At 32.3% G+C, this 21,730-nt stretch overlaps 1 protein-coding gene across 1 annotated transcript; it reads left to right on the top strand.

Annotated features, from left to right (window-relative positions):
* Positions 1-666: 666 nt before the first annotated feature.
* LOC105762117 (probable inorganic phosphate transporter 1-4) lies at positions 667-1,221 on the top strand. The gene is made up of 2 exons (XM_012580025.1): positions 667-1,064; positions 1,218-1,221. Exons 1-2 carry the CDS (start codon positions 667-669, stop codon positions 1,219-1,221), a joined length of 402 nt encoding a protein of 133 aa, XP_012435479.1.
* Positions 1,222-21,730: the final 20,509 nt, after the last annotated feature.

The raw sequence follows: 21,730 nt of genomic DNA, 5'->3' as shown, positions 1-21,730 counted from the left end.
TATTTTGGAGCTCCATGTTTTTGAATTCGGATTTGAATCAAGCTAAAATAATTTTGGGTAAACTACAAAAATAGCCACTTTTGTTTGCCTCAGGTTACATTTTAGTCACTTATGTTTGAAATGTTACGTTTTAGTCACTTATGTTATTATTTTGTTACGAAGTGATCACTCTTCCGTTAAGTTCCGTTATCTCCTTAACGGTAATCCTACGTGGCAATCCAACTAGATTTTAAGTGCCAACTTGGATTTCTTAATGGGATGAGAATAGATTTTTAATTAAATAAATTTAATTAATTAAAAATTTTAAACCCTAAATCTTAGTTAAAAAACCTTTCATCTCCCCTTTTTTTTAATTTTCTTTTTCAGTTGACTAAGAAAGCTATTATCATAAGAATTTTTTATTCACCTACAAAAACAAAAGAGGATTCAATGGAGGGTCTAGGTACGTCTTCTTCACCGACAAATTAATATTCTAAGACTTAAAATCAAGTGGTTGTCGATAAATTTATGTAATAAGATGAACTACAATGACTGTACCAGCTTTTGTTCAACTTGGGGCTTTTTCCATTTTTATTTGACATGGGATTGTTTATTCAGAGAAAACCCAAAATTCCTATGTTTTGTTAGTTTCCTATTTGATCTGGTTTCAAGTAAAAAAAGACAGAAATGGCAAACCAACTTGGAGTTCTTAATGCGTTGGCTGCAGCAAAGACACAATGGTATCATTTCACTACAATTGTGATTGCTGGAATGGGTTTCTTCACTGATGCTTATGACCTTTTTAGCATCTCTCTTATCACAAAATTGCTCAGTCGTATTTACTACTCCGATGCACTTACTGAAAAGCCTGGAACTTTGCCTCCTTATATTGTAACTGCTGTTAATGGAGTGGCCTTTTGCCGAACTTTAGCTGGACAGCTTTTCTTTGGTTGGCTTGGTGATAAATTAGGCCGAAAACGAGTTTATGGACTCACCTTGATGCTAATGGTGATCTTTTCCATTGCCTCTGGACTTTCCTTCGGAAAGTCTCCAGATGGTGTAATGGCAACCCTTTGCTTCTTCAGGTTTTGGCTTGGTTTTCACATGCTGCAATCATTGTCGTTCATCTTATTACATAAATTTGTTGACAACCACTTGATTTTAAGTCTTAGAACATAAATTTGTCGGTGAAGAAGACATACCTGGACCCTCCATTGAATCTTCTTTTGTTTTTGTAGGTGAATGAAAAATTCTGATGATAATAGCTTTTTTAGTCAACTGAAAAAGATAACTAAAAAAAGGGGGAAGATGAATAGTTTTTTAACTAAGATTTAGGGTTTAAAATTTTTAATTAATTAAATTTATTTAATGAAAAATCTATTCTCATCCCATTAGGAAATCCAAGTTGGCACTTAAAATCTAGTTGGACCGCCACGAGGATTACCATTAGGAGATAACTAACTTAACGAAGAGTGATCACTTCAAACAAAATAATAACATAAGTGACTAAAATGTAACATTTCAAACATAAGTGACTAAAATTTAACCTGAGACAAACAAAAGTGACTATTTTTATAGTTACCCTTTAAAAAATTTAAAATTATTTTAGTTCAATTATAATGGTCAAAATTGTTCACCATCCTAAGTATAGTCTAAGTTTAAGTTGATGCTAGTCGTACTTGTTCAAATTTTACTGTGTTACTATAATTCAAAAATTATTGGGTAAACTACCAAAATAGTCACTTTTGTTTGCCTTAGGTTACATTTTAGTCACTTATGTTTGAAATGTTACGTTTTAGTCACTTACGTTATCGTGTTGTAACATTTTAGTCACTGAGTCGTTAATTGTCAACAATGGTGTAATGGTAAGTTGATGTGGCACGTTAAATCATCATTTCAAATGAAATTTTTAGGTTAAATTCTACAATTGATCCCTATATTTTTTCATTTTCAACAATTTAAAAATTTTCTTTTATGTTCTTCTAACTTTTTTTTCCATTCTCTTATACTTCTTCCTCTATTTTCCTCCCTTCTTCATTTCTTTTAACATAGTTTTTCTATGCTTTCCATTTGTAACTAGTCCACAAGCTTGCCTCACTCGAAAAAATTAAATTGTTCAAAAAAAATAAAACATAGAATAACTACGTTGAAAGAAATGGAGAAGGGAGGAAAACAAAGGGAGAAACATAAGAGAATGGAAAAGAAAGAAAGTTAAAAAAACATAAAAGAAAAATTAAATTGCTCCAAACGAAAAATATGGGGACCGATTGTATAAATTAACTTGGAATTTTGTTTGAAATGATGATTTAACGTACACATCGCCATCACACAATCGTTAATAGAAACTAATGGCTCAGTGACTAAAATGTTACAACGTGATAACATACGTGACTAAAACGTAACATTTCAAACATAAGTGACTAAAATGTAACCTGTGCCAAACAAAAGTGACTATTTTGGTAGTTTACCCTTATATTATATTCACAATATTATAACTTTTATCTTTATTACTAAATTTAAAACATAATACTCAGTATTCTAAAATATTAATCTCAAAACCAAAATATATTACATTAAACTTAAACTCAAATAATACACCCATGATTACCCAAACTCAAAATAAATTAATTATAGCTCAAATTTCAAGTCTAAAATAAAAATAAATTAAACCTAAATACAATTTGTAAAAGTTAAAAGCTAATTCAAAATCTAATTTAATAAAATATTATTTTATTAAAACATTAAGTTTTTAATAATACTTTTTTGTAAACATGTAGTGAAATATACTAAATTACACATAACTATTGATACTATATCATTTATAATAATCTATAATAAAATAAAAGTTATATATATGTGTGTTATACCTCCTTTAAACTTGAGCACGTGTCAGCATAATAGGCTACCTAAGAAACGCCCATAGCTAGTTCTTTGACTCTACTCGAATGCCTCAATGACTAGCCCTCCTGGATCCCTACTCTCCGTTTGGCCCTCAGTATCAACAGGGATCTGGACCACCCGCTTCTAGGAATAATCCACCCATTTTGACAAGAATCCTTACCACTTTTTAAGTGTGAACACTCCTTAAGTGTGAACACACCCCTGAAGATCATGGAACCCTAGTTGAGCATAACAACCTTGTACTAGCATAACAAAATCAGTCTCACGGTGTATGTCCTACATATACTCCCCGATGGCAACTCCTCTACAACGACCTACCACATTACACTAACAAACAAGAAGACTTCCCTTATAAAATATCATTTTAAACAATAAGAAAAAGGATCTTTTGGAGTCCTTAAGCAATCTTTGAGCATTTATCCTCCTCAACTTTCTCTTTATCCTCTTGTCTTTTCTGGCTCTTTGCCTCTTAAGGAAAACTGACCTTCTTAGCACCACCACATCTTGTTGTACACCAAATTAACAATATGTATTAATAGTTTTAGTCATAGTTATATACTATATTATTATATTATGTAATAATATATCATTTATTATAGTTAGCTATTAAATCAACTTAATTGACAAAATTGAGTTAATTCAAGCAAATCGGTTGGTAAATTCAGTTTTACTTTGGACCAATTAATAATTTTATATATGTATTAATAGTTTCAAAAATATATTATTATATTATGTAATACTATATCACATACAGTGATAGTAATACATACTATATTAAATATTAAATATTAAATATTATTGTTTACTATTATATTGGTTGAAATATGCTTTAAGTCCTTATACTATTCTTACATTTGAAAGCTTGCCCTCTTACTATATTATGTAATGTTATCTCATATCATATAATATATAATATATTAATAGTTTATATATATGCATTAATGATTAAACGTTACAATATTATGTAATATTATATCTTTTATTATAATATATAATATAATAATAGTTATATATGTGTTAGTAGTTTTAGTCATAGTTATATAATATATTATTATATCATGTAATAGTATATTGATGTGCTAAAATTTGAAATATGCAATTAGGTACATTTCATGCTTATTTTAGTTTGTTTTAGTGAAATTGAGTCTTCTAGTTTATTAGTAGTTAGATATGTTGCATTTAGCTTTAGTTGTGTTTTTATGCCGTTTTTAGTGTTGTTAACACTATTCTAGTTTTACGTAGTAAATGATATTTATGTTAACCATTCCATAGCAATCACAATTTAATAACACATTTGTAGTTAATACTTTAACTTTATAACCAATTCATATTTGGAGAAAATATTACAAACCACATATTACCAACACATCAAAACCATGAAATATACACATTCTTATTTCATAATCATTTTCATAATTATTACACAATTTCCACCATTTACCTAAACATATTAGTTTAGGAGAAGTAAGGATATCCAACGGTACTTACCTTTTGGATGCGCATTAACTCAAAATCAAGCCTTCTCTTACTCGAATTTATCTTCATCCTAGCTAAAGATTTTATTTCTCCACATTTCCTCATTTTTTCATAAACAAAAATATGATCGTTTATTAGCTTACAAGCTTGCCAAGCTTTCTTGTAATATCTAAGATCAAATATTAAGCTAGGAGAGGTGTAAATCACCATTTCTTACCATACTAAAGTTTTCTCTTACTAACTCTGTAACACCCCATACTCGACCCAATCGCTGAGTCCGAGTTACAAGGTGTCACATTTGTTGTCGGAGCAACTACAATCTATTCACCATTCAATTTATAACATCAACATCCCAATGTAAGTTAAACGAGTATATAAAATGATTCTTATTCATTTTCGGATCTTATACGAGCTTATAGAAGCTCTGATGCTAACTAGAGGTCAAATTAGGACTAAACAGTAATATTTCAAAATTTTAATTTGACGTTGCGACATTAGGGGGTTCCTCATCTCATCGCATCGTGACACGGTGGCCTAATCTCGTCGCAACAACATACACTCGACGTCGCGATGTGACAACCTGTTTCTGCAATTTCCAAATGAGTTTCCATCCTATACCTTACAATCAAATGAATATGCATATTCAAACCACATTCCTAGCCAAAACATGTAATATCTATGTCACAAACATAACCAAAACACTTGTTTCAACTATGTACCAATGCCATTTCATCTTTAGGTTAACTAACTATTATATTTCATTCAAACATTAAACATACATGCCTATTCACCAAGCCATTGCAGCTTTTCATACCACTTCAAAACATATTTGGAATCTATTTACACAATTTCTTCCAATTGACCAATTCCATACATCAAGGTATAATTCAAGGTTGTATATAGTTATAGTATTATACCAAAATTTGCTTCAACCTAGGTACATGCCATACTTGACATCAAAATAAAACCTATACAAACTCTATTGAGTCAGAGATTACTTCAAAGATGCCAATTCAACTTCTCGTTCTACTGGGAATCTGTCATACCTGCTTACGGAGAAAACAAATCGTACACTAAGAAAATACGCTCAGTGGTATTTCAATGATTCAAGCCAAAACAATATGAAATTTAAAGCATATGCATACATTCAATCCAATTGCAATTCATTGCATTATAAGTTCAAAATCATCAAATTGGACCTTAACTAATATTATTTATACTAGGTACATGCCAACTCAAACTTAGCATTGAAAGAACAATACAAACATGTTGAGCTAAGAAGTTAGACTCGAATGATTCCAATCTACTCGATTCTACGAGACCTAATTGTCACCTATACGTAGAAATAAACAAATCCGCACCTGCAAATCAGTTTAGTGGTGCTAACATAATTTGAAACAATGTATAAGCAAATCATGTCACACCCCAAGTTAGGCGGATCTAAGATTTTGGCATTTAGTGGCAAAATAATTTGTTTGGCGAAATGTAATCTGCCTATATGTTTCTTTTGGCGCATATGTATGGGCGTATAGTATCCACTGTGTAAGTAAATGAAGATTTCAGATTATTCTACTAGTTAAAGAAAATAATTAGTTAAGTGAAAAGGTAATTATGGTATGAGTTAACACCAAAGGTATAGTACGCCTTGTTTGTCTAAAGTACTGTGCTAGTTAGGTTGTAAAGAACATGGTTAGGAGCCAACTGGATAGACTAGTTTGATATTTATAATGCAAGATTCTCATTTATGTTTCTTTCAAAAAATTTAGGCCATTAAGAAGGACAAATTCTAAAGTTGTGACACTTGTTAAGTTCCATTAAGTAGAATGGACATATATATGTGTGAGAAAGGTTTTGAAGAAGGTTCTTCTTCTTCCTTCAATTCTACTTTCTAATATTTCTTCTTTAGTCCAATGGTATCTTTTCCTCATTAAGCTAGAAGTTAAGGATTCTTAGTTTAAACAGTGATCATTCCATCTCTAGGTAAGTATTACAACTATGCATGTTAGATGTTTTGAAAGAGTGAGTTTGTATGTGGTATATGAATAGTAAGTTGTAAGTGTAAGGCTTTGCATGAAGGTTACTAGAGTTTGAGATGATAGTAAATTGTATGTAAATGAGTTTTAATGGTGATCCTATGTTCTGTAAGAAATTGTTGCTGCTGGTTCAAGAAGGATGTCTGAGTTTGGAGCTTAAAACTGTACTAGATGAGTTTAAGGTGAGTCTTTACCCTGACTCTCTCTCTTATGTAAAATTTTCAAGTAGAAGAAATTATTTATAGAAGATGATGATATCTATAATGTAACATCCTGATTTTGGGCCTAGTCAGAACAGTGGTTTCGGGACCACAAATCCGATGAGGAAAAAAAATTTATTTTATTATATATTTATGGTCTATGATTTCACAAAATGATTTCGTGAAAATTTCATTCGAAAATTTTGACATTTAGGCACTCAATTTAGTCAAAAGGACTAAATTGTAAAAAGTGCAAAAGTTGAGTTCTACATGTTAGAGGTGTCCAATTGTTATGAAATTTTAAATTGGAGGTCCTTATATGGTAATTAGACCATTGATTTAGTTGGTATGAAAAAATGGACATGGTTAGGCATGTTTCCAAAGTTTTTTATTAAGGGCATTTTGGTCATTTATTTATTAAAATGAATTAAAAACAAAATTAAAAGCCAATTTGTGTCCATCTTCAACCCCATGGCCAAATTTCATAAGGGAAACCATGGCTAGGGTTTTTCAAGCTTCCAAGCTCGATTGTAAGTCTGTTCTAGCCCCGTTTTTAATGTTCTTTACGTTTTTGGAATCCCGGTAACTTGATTTAGCTTATTCTAGCGATAATTTAACCTAGGATTCATATTTGGAAAAATACCCATAGGTGAAATGTGTTTATTTTGATTTTTTATGGTAGAATATGATTGAAATTATGTTAAACAACTTTTGCTAAGTGATTTTAAGTGAAAACGAGTAAAACGACATAATCGGTAAAAATATCTAATGTTCTTAAGTAAGTGTTAGAGTGGGAATTTGATGTTGCCATACAAGGGAAAAATGTTCAGCGTGTCATAAAACATAAGAATAAGGGATGAAGTTTAATTTCCGAGCTTTGAGACAAAAGTGTAAATATGCAAAAGTTTAGGGGCAAAAATGTAATTTTGTAAAAGTTCGAGTCAAGGACTGTTTTGATGAATGTGAGTATTAAATAAGCTAAATTTTCTATTAAAGATCAAGAAGAACAAAATCCAGAGTTAGACTAGGGAAAGAAAAAGGTTGAGGACTAAAGTGCTAGATTTGATCATATTTTGTACCGAGGTAAGTTTACGGTAAATAAATGTAATATTTTAATAATTATTATTAATGCTGTTATTTTTCAGCAATTATGTATTTATTTCATGAAAATATCTAATGTTAACTCAAGTATGAGATGACAAAGAATCATTGTTAAAAGGCCCCGTTGAAACATGAGGGATGTATTGGATACAAATGTCATGACATTTAGGTAAAGAGATCCCATGTAAGACCATGTCTGGGACATGGCGTTGGCACTAAGATGAGAGGTCCCCTGTAAGACCATGTTTGGGAATGGCATGGGAACCTATATGAGAACTCCCATGTAAGACCATATCTGGGATATGACATTGGCAGTACAAGAAACATCCCATGTAAGACTATGTCTAGGACATAGCTTTGGCATGTTATATTCAGACAGGAGACCTGAGTATCCTTAGTATTCCAAGTGATTCAACGGGCTAATAATAGACGATGTTACATGAAAGTTCAGTTAAAAGCCTAATAGACAAGTTCAGGTGAGTTAATAAGATTAAGAGTATCTCAGTTATCAATTGAGAAAAGAAATTTTAGCAATGAAGGAGTAAGTTAAGCAAGCAAGTAAGTAAACGAGTAAGAGAGTAAGTAAAGAAGAAAGTAAAGATCTTAATGCATAATAAAAATTTATGAATATAATTGTTTATGATAAATGTTGTTATTTATTTACTTGTAAACTTAGTAAGCTTTATGCTTACTTCTTTTATTTATTTTTCTTTCTTATAGTATTATCAAGCATAGTCGGGATCTTAAAGACGTCGGAGAGCGTTCACACTATCAACCACCACAACTCGGTATTTTAAGATGATAAATGTTTTGAGCTATGGCATGTATAGGGACTTGGTCATTTCGATTGTATATTCTTAAGATATGACCAAAAGATGATATGTAAATATTTGATGATGAATAGTTATTAAAATGGCCAAGTATGAAGGTGTTTGTTGTTATAAATGTCTAGGTGATAAATTATGCATAGAAATCATGAAAAAGTACAAATTGGTAGTGAATCAGTTTTGAGACAGCAGTAGTGATGTGATTTTGAAAAATCACCAAGGATAGTAGAAAATGAATTAGAGGGTGGGTGAGATATAGAATTAAATATTATTGAGTCTATTTTCATAGAAAAATAACGGTGTAGACAAAGGAATTAAGTATTTTGAGATATTTACATTTTAATTAGACAAGGTCAAAGTGGTTTTCGGGATCTCCTATTTTGAAATTTTAAAATCATTAAAAATTGTACAAAAAGAGTTATGGGCTGTAATTTATATGTATAGATTCCTTATTGAGTCTATTTTCTGTAGAAACAAGTGAGAACACCATATGAAGTCTGTACAATGAGATAATTGAATTTTAGTGACGAGAGGTCAGGACAGTCAATCAGTGAAATAGGGGAGACTCTAACTAATAAACTGTACTAATTGGCTGAACCAAAAATTCTAAAAAATTTATGGTAAAAATATATATGAGTCTAGTTTCAGGGAAAATTTACGGATCTAATTTCTAGTTTTGTAGCTCGATTTATAATTGATTTAGTGACTACTGCGCAGGTGGACAGCCTTATTATGAATAGTGAAATAACTTTTAAAAGTAAATTTTTATGCCCGGAACTTTTAAGTTAAGTCAAGTAATGCCTCATGCTCGACTCCGGCAACGGTCTCGGGTAAGGGGTGTTACATATAATAATCGATAAATGTACGAGTATTTTAAAGAAGAGTAAGTGCTATGGTGATATTTAATAATATTTGTTGAAAGGAATGTTGATTGATAAGTATGCAGGTAAAGTTTAAGATATGAAAAGTATGAGTCAGTCCGGAATGCAAATAAATCTGGGAAAGCAAATGATGAGAAATGTCCCTTTGTAAAGCCTTTGGTGGGGTAGTTATATTGCTAACCAGATTGGCAGATCATGATATGAAAACAATTGTAAGACCATGAGGTTGAGACCCATGGCATCTTAATATGATTTGGAAATACTCATGGTGAAGGCTCCAGTAAGATGAAAACTGGACTAGCAGGTCATGATACATGAATGTGTGTAAGACCATGTGGTTAAGACCTATGGCAAGATATGTTTGTATGAATGTTATGGTGTAACCTTCGATAATGTGTAAACCGAATGGGCAAGTCATGATACATGAACTTATGTATAAGTCCATGAGAGAGAAATCCATGGCACCTTGTGTGAAAGTCCGTTGGGACAATAAACATGTGATTCTATATGATGCCCTTATGGCGTATTCTATTTGGCCCTTGTGGCGTATTCTGATAAATATGTCTGGTAAAATGTACTTATCCGCCTTTACGGTAAGTCTGGGTAAATCCTGAATGTTCTGTAATAAGTATCGCTCAGATAAGGATATGATACGTCTGAGGTTATTTTGATGGAATTAGATCTGTAAAGTAATTGGATAAGTTTTTAATGAAATTCTTGAAGGGAAGTGTGTATCTTGTATGCTAAAAAGGGTATTCGTCATGATAATCTGTTAGAGTTGAATATAGGTGTATTCGCAGTTGAGAGACATAAGAAATTATTTATTTGAATTCGTCTGTGTTGTATAGTGCTGAAATCTGAGTATTTGGCATTGTAACGGGATTTTTGTGCAAGTGTACACAATCGTTCAAGTAATAAGCAAGTAAAATGAGTTATTATCTCTACAAGGACTGTGTATGTTAATCAATTATCTGAAAAATTATAAGTTAACAATTTAGTGATAAAAACACAATAATTTGAGTGATGATGATTAAATTGGATTAATTTAACTAAATGCAAGATTGATCCCTAATACAATTTTAAACTAAGTATGAAAAATTATATAAATGTATGAATGGATTTTAGTAACAAAAACACAACTTCAACAATCAATAACATGTATAGGCTATGATAATTACATTAATCAAATCAATTCATTTCCATCATACTTAACAGTGTTCGAAAAACATTTCATGGTAACTCGATCTTTCATGAGTTTGGAAACCAAATTAAGTCCTTTCGGAATCTTTTACTTAGTGAAATATGCATTTTACTAATCATATTAAACTAAGGGTTTCTTACTATTTATGTGAGGTAAAAGGGACAGATTAAGTTTGAAATAGTTTAATCACATAAACCTAAAAACTATGCAAGATATAGAGCTAATTAAAGTTATTATGAACTTTCAATAAAGTAGGGTTTAATGATCTAAATTAAGCATGCACTTTTCAATTATTGCATCTACTAGCTGTCATCTGGTTAGGATCGCTCAGCTAATCTGAATGCATCCAATCACGTATGAATGAAATACATCTTGATTTTAATTGAAAACATGATCGACTGAGACACAAACACTTTAAGCATGATTCAAACAAGTATTATTGAATTAACGTAATCATCCTAGCTAAACATAATTAAGCTATCATTGTTGATGAAAAAAACCATAAAACACATCGCAAACATGATTAAATTAAACAACTAGTAAGGAAAGAGTAAACTCTATTTCAATGCAGCAGCATTTTGAATTTGGATTGAAAGTGTTCCACCGATCCGCTTGTTACTCTTTTGATAATGGTTCCTCAAGGTGGCAGACCAAGAGGTGATATTTTAAAGGCTTTTTTTTTTGCTTAAATGGAACAGAAAATAGAACGGCTATGCGCGGGGAGAAGAGAGCAAGAGAGGGAATTAGAGAATGAATGATGTTTGTGAAAATGAAGGATGAGGGATGATTTGAGAGGTGACAGTAGTGTGGTATTTATAGGTGAGGTTAAGGGTGAAGTTTACTAAAAATAGGGATTGAAATCCCTCTATCTTCTCTATTGTTTGGCCTGTAACATCCCGATTTTGGGCCTAGTCAAAACAGTGGTGTTGAGACCACAAATCCAATGAGGAAAAATTTATTTTTACTATATTTTTATGGCCTACAATTTCACGGACTGAATTTTTGAAAATTTCGTTCAAAAATTTCGACGTTTGGACACTCAATTTAGTCAAAAGGACTAAATTGTAAAAAGTACAAAAGTTGAGTTCTACATGTTAGAGCTGTCCAATTGTTATGAAATTTTAAATTGGAGGTCTTTATATGTTAATTAGACCATTGGTTAAGTTATGGACAAAAATGGGCATGAGATAAGTGAAATAGGAAATTTTTAAGTTAGGGGCATTTTGGTAATTTGGTAATTAAAATGAATTAAAAGGGAAAAAAGATGGCAAATTGTGCTCATCTTCAAGCCTTGGCCGAATTTCACAAGGGGGGGAGCCATAGTTAGGGTTTTCAAGCTTCCAAGCTCCATAGTAAGTGATTCCAAGCCCCGTTTTTAATGTTCTTTACATTTTTGAAGCCCCGATAACTTGATTTAGCTTATTCTAGCAATAATTTAACCTAAGGTTCATATTTGGAAAAATACCCATAGGTGAAATGTGTTTATTTTTATGTTTTATGGTAGAATATGAAGTCTTAAATTATGTTAAACGATTTGTGCTAAGCGATTTTAAGTGAAAACGAGTAAAACGACATAATCGGTAAAAATACCTAATGCTCATAAGTAAGTGTTAGAATGGGAATTTGATGTTACCATAGAAGGAAAAAATGTTCATCATGTTATAAAACATAAGAATATGGGATGGATTTTAATTTTCGAGCTTTGGGGCAAAAGTATAAATATGTAAAAGTTTAGGGACAAAATTGTAATTTTTTCAAAGTTAGAGTCAGGGGCTGTTTTGATAAATTTGAGTATTAAATAAACTAAATTTTATATTATTGATCAAAAAGAACAAAACCCGGGGTTAGACCGAGGAAAGAAAAATGTTGAAGACTAAGTTGATAGATTTGGCCATATTTTGTACTGATGTAAGTTTACGGTAAATAAATACAATATTTCAATAATTATTATTAATGCTGCTATTTTCCAGCAATTATGTATTTGTTTTATGAAATTATTTAATGTTGACTCAAGTACGAGATGATAGAAAATTAGTGTTAAAAAGAATAGATCAAATCAACCTCTTGGTTTCAATCAACAAGTTAAAAAACCACTGCAAGTTGAACCTTCCAATAATTTGGAGAATTTGTTGAAGGCATACATTGCTAAAAATGATGCCTTGATTTAAGGCCAAACAACAACATTGGATAATCTGGAAAATCAAGTGGGACAACTAGCTAATAAGCTTAGAAGCAAACCCTAAGGTCTTTGTAACACCCCATACTCGGCCTGGACGCCAGGCCGAATATCAAGATGCCACACTACTGTCTCACGTCAATTTCATTGTAATTATCAGAGTTGAAATACATGCGGTTTCATTTTTCTTTAATTATTCTAGCATTTATGAAAATATCAAGTTATGCAAGCTTAGTTTAGCTTTTAATCATACTAACATACAACAAACAAACATAGAATGTTCATATCTCGAGCATTGGGACCACTTAGTATTTCCTTTTTCAAGGTATCAATAATTACACCACGAGTATTGATACTTGGGCCAAGGTATCAATACCAAATTGATATTCTGACTCCCTGTACTTTTGAAAATACAGAGGTATTGTTTTAAAAGCCTTAATATCGATACCTCTGCTTCAGGTTACAAAAATTCAGCATATAAGAGCATTTAAATCATTCAAACTTAGTCCCTAAACATCATGCTTCAAATACCTTATAAAATACGCATAACAATACCTCAAATGGTAGTCCCAAACATCATATTTTTGAGTCTACAAAATACCAATCATAATAGGCATGCAATCAACTAAGGATTCATAGTAAAATCACATAACATCTACCACATTGACTTTTATTCCCAAATCCCAATTAAACAGATAACACCTACTAATAGTAACTAAGTTCCTGGCTTGGATCACTCCCTAGAAGGCCACACCTCTCACACCGGTACTACTTATCTGCAATGGTTAAAAAGGAGTGAGTGAGCTTAACAAGCTCAATGAATGCTCAAAATAACTACAATGCAAACAATTCATCAAGTATCAACGAAACAACCATATAGCATAACCTCAACAATTCCAAATCTAGTGTCATATTATACTTACTCATGCCTTATTACTAGTTCTTTTACATGGTAACATATTCACTTAAAAGAATATATCCTATTACACATATAATCACCTAACGTTCAAGCATATATCACAATATTCAAAACATCTTTATAGATTAGTTATACAATGGTCACATACTCATTTAGGCATACATCATATTACACATATATACATTTTAAGAAAATTTGGCACTTGAGCTATGAAACATAAAAGTGAGCTCTATCATCACTCATCAGATACGTGGATCTCAAACATACCAAACATAGACTCATAAAGTCAAACATGTCCCAAAAGTGAAGCATAAAGCTAACACTTTCCTTATTTCCCATCACATGTCTCGTTGAATGGAGCTTAGCTCCCATTCCCTTATCTTGCCAACATGCCCCAGGGCTTCAACGCCCAAAATCACTGTACATATAGGTGAGTACTCACAACCCTATGGCATGCCAACTATATCCAACGGTTTCAAGATCACAAGGCCAAAATATCTGAAACAAACACATATCACTTACCGATTATCCGTGTACTATCATTGCATATTTGCATTTTTAACAAAACACTATCACTAACATTTAACATATACATAACATGTACACATTTGTACTTTCATAACAGTTATCATAACTACAGATCACATGTTATAGCATCTCAACTCAATTCACATATTCACATTCACATAAGCACATTGTTCACAAGCTAGCATAGGTATGTGAAAGCTTACACTCAAAATTTAGAGTAGGGGTTTAGGCTACTACTAAATTCCAAAATAATGTATTGAATCATGTCCACAAGTAATTATTACAAACACTCACCAATTACACTTTCGCCGAAAAGCCAAAAGTTCAAACTGGCTTTTCCTTACCTTTATCCCTACTTGTAGAAGGTTCTATCGAATCCAGAACTTAAACACAACAATTTACACAACAATGCATTCAATGATTAGCTAAGAATTCACCACAAGCAATCAAAAAATAAGCCTAAGCTATGTTCCCATGTAACCGAAACTTATAACATAACAAACTTTAAATTCGATTATCTCCACCTATACTTAATCTTTTCACCTAAAACCAATTCCGTTCATCTTATAATTCAACTACGACTAATTCTCAACCTTTAAACTACAATAAAATACTCAATTCATGGTATCAACTTTTTTTTACATGTTTTGTAGTTATTTTATGAAAATTCATTAAAACTCAAGAAATCTTTAACGTAACTTCAAAGTAAGATTAGAATGTAAACATTCTAATCATGTTAAAACTAATTAAAAAACACTTTGAAACCACGCTTTTATCCACAAACCCAAAATTCACCATTAAAGACCCAATTTTTTTACTTTATTTAAAACATGCGTTTCAATGGCTAAGAATTCAGTTTAAGGGACTAGATATCATTTAAAACTCATAGAAAGACAAATATTTACCTTCGATGGAAGAAAAATGAGCTTTGATGCAAATCTAGAAAAACCAACATGTAAAGAAGATGATGTAAATGATGAAGTTTTTGGGTGATTTCTTGGTTTTTATAGAGGTTTATAACACAAATTTTGGGTAGTTTTTACGTGAAATAACTTGGTGAAGAGAGGTCATTTAGCTTGGAATTTAAAATTTGGTTTAATTTTGTAACAACCCTTACCCGAGACCGTTGCCGGAGTCGAGCATGAGGCGTTACCTAACTTAACTTACTAGTTCGGAGCATAAAAATTTACTTTTAAAATTAATTCGCTCACGTTCAATCAATATGTCCCTAAAAAGGGCCCTCGAGACCCTAAAACATGCAACAAAAATGGTTCAGGTCCAAACCTGGAACATTAAAATTTTTTCCAAATACTTAAACAAATCAAAATAATTTATTTCACTATTCACAATAAAACTATCCACTCGCGTAACAGTCACTAATTTAATTATAACTCGAGTTACGAAACTCAAAATTTAGATCCGTAAATTTTCTCTAAAACTAGACTCACATATCTTCTTATCATAAAATTTCAAGAGTTTTTGGGTTAGCCAAATAGTAAAATTTATTCGTTAAATTCTCCCCTATTGCACTGTCTGACGGTTCTGACCCCTATTCACTAGAAATCAATTATCTCATTGTACGGGCTTCATATGGTGCTCCTGCTTATTTCTATTGAAAAAAGACCCACTAAGGAATCTAGACATATAAATTATGACTCATAATTATTTTTTTACAATTTTTAATAATTTCCTAAATTAAGAACAGGGGACTTCAAAAACCATTTTGACCCTGTCTCACTAAAATTAAAATATTACAAAATATAAAATTTCTTTGCCTACACCATTTCTTTCATGTGAAAATAGACTCGATAATCTTTAATTCTATATCTCATTCACCCTCTAATTCCATTTCTACTATCCTTGGTGATTTTTCAAAATCACATCAATCCTGCTGTCCAAAAACTACTCCATTGCAAATTTTTACTCTTTTATAATTTCTTTGTATTAACTATCATTTAGGCATACATGACATCAAAACATGTTCTTAAATAGCCATTTTAAGAGGTAATCATTGTCGCATATTTACATGCTATTCATTAGCCATATCCTAAGGACACATACACAAAATGACTAAGCCCCTTTACATGCCATAAGTTAAAATGTTTCGAATCACAAAATACCGAAATGGTCTGTTGATAGTGTGAAATGATCTCCGACATCCTTACGATCCCCGAATTGGCTTGGCGATACTATAAAAAGAAGGAAAATAAAGGGGGTAAGCATAAAGCTTAGTAAGTTTACAAGCAAATAAATAACAACATTTATCATAAATAATTATACTCATAAATTATCATCAAGTATCATAATCTTTACTTTCTTCTTTACTTACTCTCTTACTTGTTTAAACAACTCATGATTATAACTTACTCCTCCCTCGCTAAAATTTTTTCTCAACTGGTAACTGAGATATTCTTAACCCTTATAACTCACCTGAATCTATTTATTATGCTTTTACTTGAACTTTCATATAACATAGTCTATTTACTAGCTCGTTGAATCACTTGGAATACTAAGGATACTTGAGTCTCCTATCTGATAATAACATGCCAAAGCCATGTCCCAAACATGGTCTTACATGGGATGTTTCCTGTACTACAAATGTCATACCCCAGATATGGTCTTACATGAGAGTTTTCATATCAGTGGCCATGCCATGTTCCAGACATGGTCTTACATGGGATCTCATCCCCCTAATGTCATGACATTTGTATCTGATACATTCCTAATGTTTCAACGGGACTTTTTAACACTAAATCTCTATCATCTCATACTTGAGTCAATATTAAATAATTTCATGAAACAAGTACATAATTACTAGAAAATAACAACATTAATAATAATTATTGAAATATTTCATTTATTTACCGTAAACTTACCTCGGTACAAAATACGATTAAATCTAGCAACTTAGTCCTCAACCTTTTTCTTTCCCCGGTCTAACTCTGGATTTCATTCCTCTTGATCTAAAATAGAAAATTTAGCTTATTTAATACTCACATTCATCAAAACAGTCCTTGACTCAAACTTTGCAAAATTATGATTTTGCTCTTAAACTTTTGCATATTTACACTTTTGCCCCAAAGCTCAGAAATTAAACTTCATCCTTTATTCTTATGTTTTATGACACCCTGAACATCTTTCCCTTCTATGGCAACATCGAATTACCACTCTAACATTTACTTATGAACATTAAGTATTTTTACCGATTATGTCGTTTTAGTCGTTTTCACATAAAATCGCCTAACAAAAGTTGTTTAACATAATTTCAAGCATCATATTCTACCATAAAACATCAAAATAAACACATTTCACCTATGGGTATATTTCCAAATATGAACCCTAACATGAATTAATGGTAGAATAAGCTAAACCGAGCTACGAGGACTCCAAAAATGTAAAAAAAACATTAAAAACGGGGCTTGGATGCACTTACTATGAGCTTGAGAAAGTGAAGAAACCCTAGGTACGGAGTCCCTTGAAGTTTCAGCCCTTATGGAAGAAGATGAGCACATTTTGCCATCTTTTTCCCTTTTAATTCTTTTTATTTCCAAATGACTAAAATGCCCTTCATTAAAACTTTAGTTATTTTTATCTATGCATGCCCATTTTTTTCCATGAAAATCTAATGGTCTAATTGTCATTTAAGGACCTCTACTTCAATTATGCACTTCTATTAAATCCTTTATCATCTAAAGCTCATATTTACCCACTTTTGCAATTAAACCCTAATATGCAATTCAGACATGCAATCGTTGAAATTTCTTATCGGTATTCTACCACATGCATCCAATCAATCGGTAAATCATAAAAATTAATCACAATAAACTTTTCTATCTCAAATTTGTGGTTTCGCAACCACTGCTCCGTTTAGGCCCTATTTCAGGATGTTACATTTCTCCCCCTTTAGGGATTTTCCTCCCCGAAAATCTTACCTGTGAAGAGATTTGGGTATTGTTTTCGCGTAGCCTCTTTGGACTCCCATGTAGCCTCGTCTACCCCATGCCTATTCCATAATACTTTCACAAGTGCAATACTTTTGCTCCTTTGTTGCTTGGCCTCTCGAGCTAGAATCTTTACCGGTTCTTCACCATAGGTCATGTCTAGTTGAATCTCAACCTCTATCTTAGAAATCACATGTGACGGATCTGAACGATAATAGCGTAACATAGACACATGGAACAAATCATGAATCTTCTCTAACTAAGTTGGCAAAGCTAACCGATATGCTAAGTGCCCAATTCTTTCAGTCACCTCGAACTATCCAATAAAACGTGGACTTAGTTTGCCTTTCTTGCCAAATCTGAGAACTTTTTTCCATGGGGATACTTTCAAAAATACCCTGTCACCAACCTGAAACTCAATCTCTTTTCTTTTCAAATTTGCATAGGATTTCTGTCTATCTGAAGCTGCTTTTAAGCAATCTCTAATGACTTTTACTTTCTCTTCTGTTTCTTTGACTAGATCAACCCCATAAATTTGATTTTCTTTAAGCTCTGTCCAATACAAAGACGTACGAAATTTACGTCCATACAAAGCTTCATAAGGTGCCATCTTAAAACTCGACTGATAACTATTATTATAGGCAAACTCTACCAACGAAAAATATTTCTCCCAACTACCTTGAAATTCTAAAACACAACATCTGAGCATATCCTCAAGTATCTGAATAACTCTCTCTGTCTGACTATCGGTCTGATGATAAAAAGTTGTACTAAAACTCAACTTTGTGCCCAAAGCTTCCTGCAATTTCTTCCAAAACCGCGAAGTAAATCTCGGATCTCTATTTGAGATAACCGATAACGGTACTCCATGTAGTCTGACTATCTCTGAAATATACAACTCAACCAATTTGTCAAGTGAATAATCCATGCGAACTGGGATAAAATGAGCCGACTTCGTTTGCTAATCAATCACAACCCATACTGCATATTTCTTTCTCGGTGTCAACGACAACCCTGTCACGAAATCCATGGTAACTCGGTCCCATTTCCACTCAGGAACTAACACAGGCTGTAATAAACCTGAAGGTACTTGATGTTTGGCCTTTACTTGCTGAAAAATCAAGCATCTAGAAACAAATTCTAAAATATCTCTTTTCGTTCCTGCCCACCAATACGTTTTCTTCAAATCATTATACATCTTTGTACTACCTGGGTGAATAGACAAAGAACTGCTATGTGCTTCCTATAAGATCTTTCAAATGATCATTCTTCGGTACACATATCCGATTTCTGAACATCAAACAACCATTAGAACCGATCTAAAAATCAGACTCTACACCTGACTCGCACTGAGCTCTTTTAGCTTGCAACTTACTGTCATCTTTCTGAGCTTTACAGATTTCTTCAAGAAACATCGGTTTAGCTCTTAACTCAGCTAAAATAGAATCGTCATATGATAAAGCCAAACTAGTATTCAAAGCTCTCAATGTAAATAAAGACTTTCTACTTAAGGCATCAGCAATAACGTTTGCCTTACCTGGGTGATAATCGATCACTAGCTCATAATCTTTAATCAACTCTAGCCATCTTCTTTGCCACAAGTTAAAATCTTTCTGAGTCATCAAGTATTTCAAACTTTTATGGTTAGTGAATATTTGACACTTCTCACTGTACAAGTGATGTTTTCAGATCTTCAACACAAATACAATGGCAGCTAGCTCTAAATCGTGTGTCGGGTAGTTTTTCTCATGTGGCTTTAACTATCTGGAAGCATAAGCTATTACTTTACCTTTCTGAATAAGTACACAACCCAATCCATTCAAGGATGCATCACTGTAAATCACAAATTCTTTACCCGGTTCTGGCTATACTAAAATAGGAGCTTCAGTCAACAACGCCTTTAACTTTCAAATCTCTGCTGACACATCTCAGTCCATTCAAACTTGACATCTTTCTGCAACAACCTTGTCAATGGGGTAGCTATCATGGAAAATACCTCTACAAATCGTCTGTAATAACCAGCTAATCCAAGAAAACTTCTAACTTCTGACACATTTCTAGGTGGTTTCCACTCAACAATTGCTGAAATTTTACTCGGATCAACTTTAATACCATCACTTGAGACAATGTGTCCAAGGAATCTGACTTCTCTAAGCCAGAAATCACTTTTTCTAAACTTGGCATACAACTGATTATCTCTTAAAATCTGTAAAATTGTTCTCAAATGTTCGGCATGTTCAATTTCATCAGGAGAATAAATCAGAATATCATCAATAAACACAACTACAAACTTGTCAAAGTACGGTCGAAAGATTCGGTTCATTAAATCCATGAATATGGCAAGAGCATTAGTCAAGCCAAATGGCATCACAAGAAACTCATAGTGACCGTACCTAGTCCGGAAAGCAGTCTTCGAAACATCTGACTTTTTAACCCTCAACTGATAGTAACCGGATCTCGAATCTATCTTGGAGACCACAGTGGCTCCCTTCAATTGGTCAAACAGATCATCAATTCTAGGCTGGAAAACAGATCTCAAATCTAGCTTAGTAAGTTTACAAGCAAATAAATAACAACATTTATCATAAATAATTATACTCATAAATTATCATCAAGTATCATGATCTTTACTTTCTTCTTTACTTACTCTCTTACTTGTTTACTTAAACAACTCATGATTATAACTTACTCCTCCCTTGCTAAAATTTTTTTTCTCAACTGGTAACTGAGATATTCTTAACCCATATAACTCACCTGAATCTATTTATTATGCTTTTACCTGAACTTTCATGTAACATAGTCTATTTACTAGCCCGTTGAATCACTTGAAATACTAAGGATACTCGGGTCTCCTATCTGATAATAACATGCCAAAGCCATGTCCCAAACATGGTCTTACATGGGATGTTTCCTGTACTAAAAATGTCATATCCTAGATATGGTCTTACATGAGAGTTCTCATATCGGTGGCCATGCCATGTTCCAGACATGGTCTTACATGGGATCTCATCCCCCTAATGTCATGCTCTTACATAGGATCTCATCGCCCTAATGTCATGACATTTGTATCCGATACTTTCCAAATGTTTCAATGGGACTTTTTAACACTAATTCTCTATCATCTCATACTTGAGTCAACATTAAATAATTTCATAAAACAAGTACATAATTACTAGAAAATAACAACATTAATAATAATTATTTAAATATTGCATTTATTTATCGTAAACTTACCTCGGTACAAAATACGATCAAATCTAGCAACTTAGTCCTCAACCTTTGTCTTTCCCGGTCTAACTCCGAATTTCATTTCTCTTGATCTATAATAGAAAATTTAGCTTATTTAATACTCACATTCATCAAAACAGTCCTTGACTCGAACTTTGGCAAAATTATTATTTTGCCCCTAAACTTTTGCATGTTTACACTTTTTCCCAAAGCTCAGAAATTAAACTTCATCCCTTATTCTTATGTTTTATGACATGCTGAACATCTTTCCCTTCTATGGCAACATCAAATTCCCACTCTAACATTTACTTATGAACATTAGGTATTTTTACCAATTAT

This window comes from Gossypium raimondii, chromosome 12 (assembly GCF_025698545.1).
Source record: "Gossypium raimondii isolate GPD5lz chromosome 12, ASM2569854v1, whole genome shotgun sequence".
Lineage (NCBI taxonomy): Eukaryota > Viridiplantae > Streptophyta > Magnoliopsida > Malvales > Malvaceae > Gossypium > Gossypium raimondii.
The sequence above is the reverse complement of the archived record's forward strand: the minus strand, read 5'-3'. Positions and strand labels throughout refer to the sequence as shown.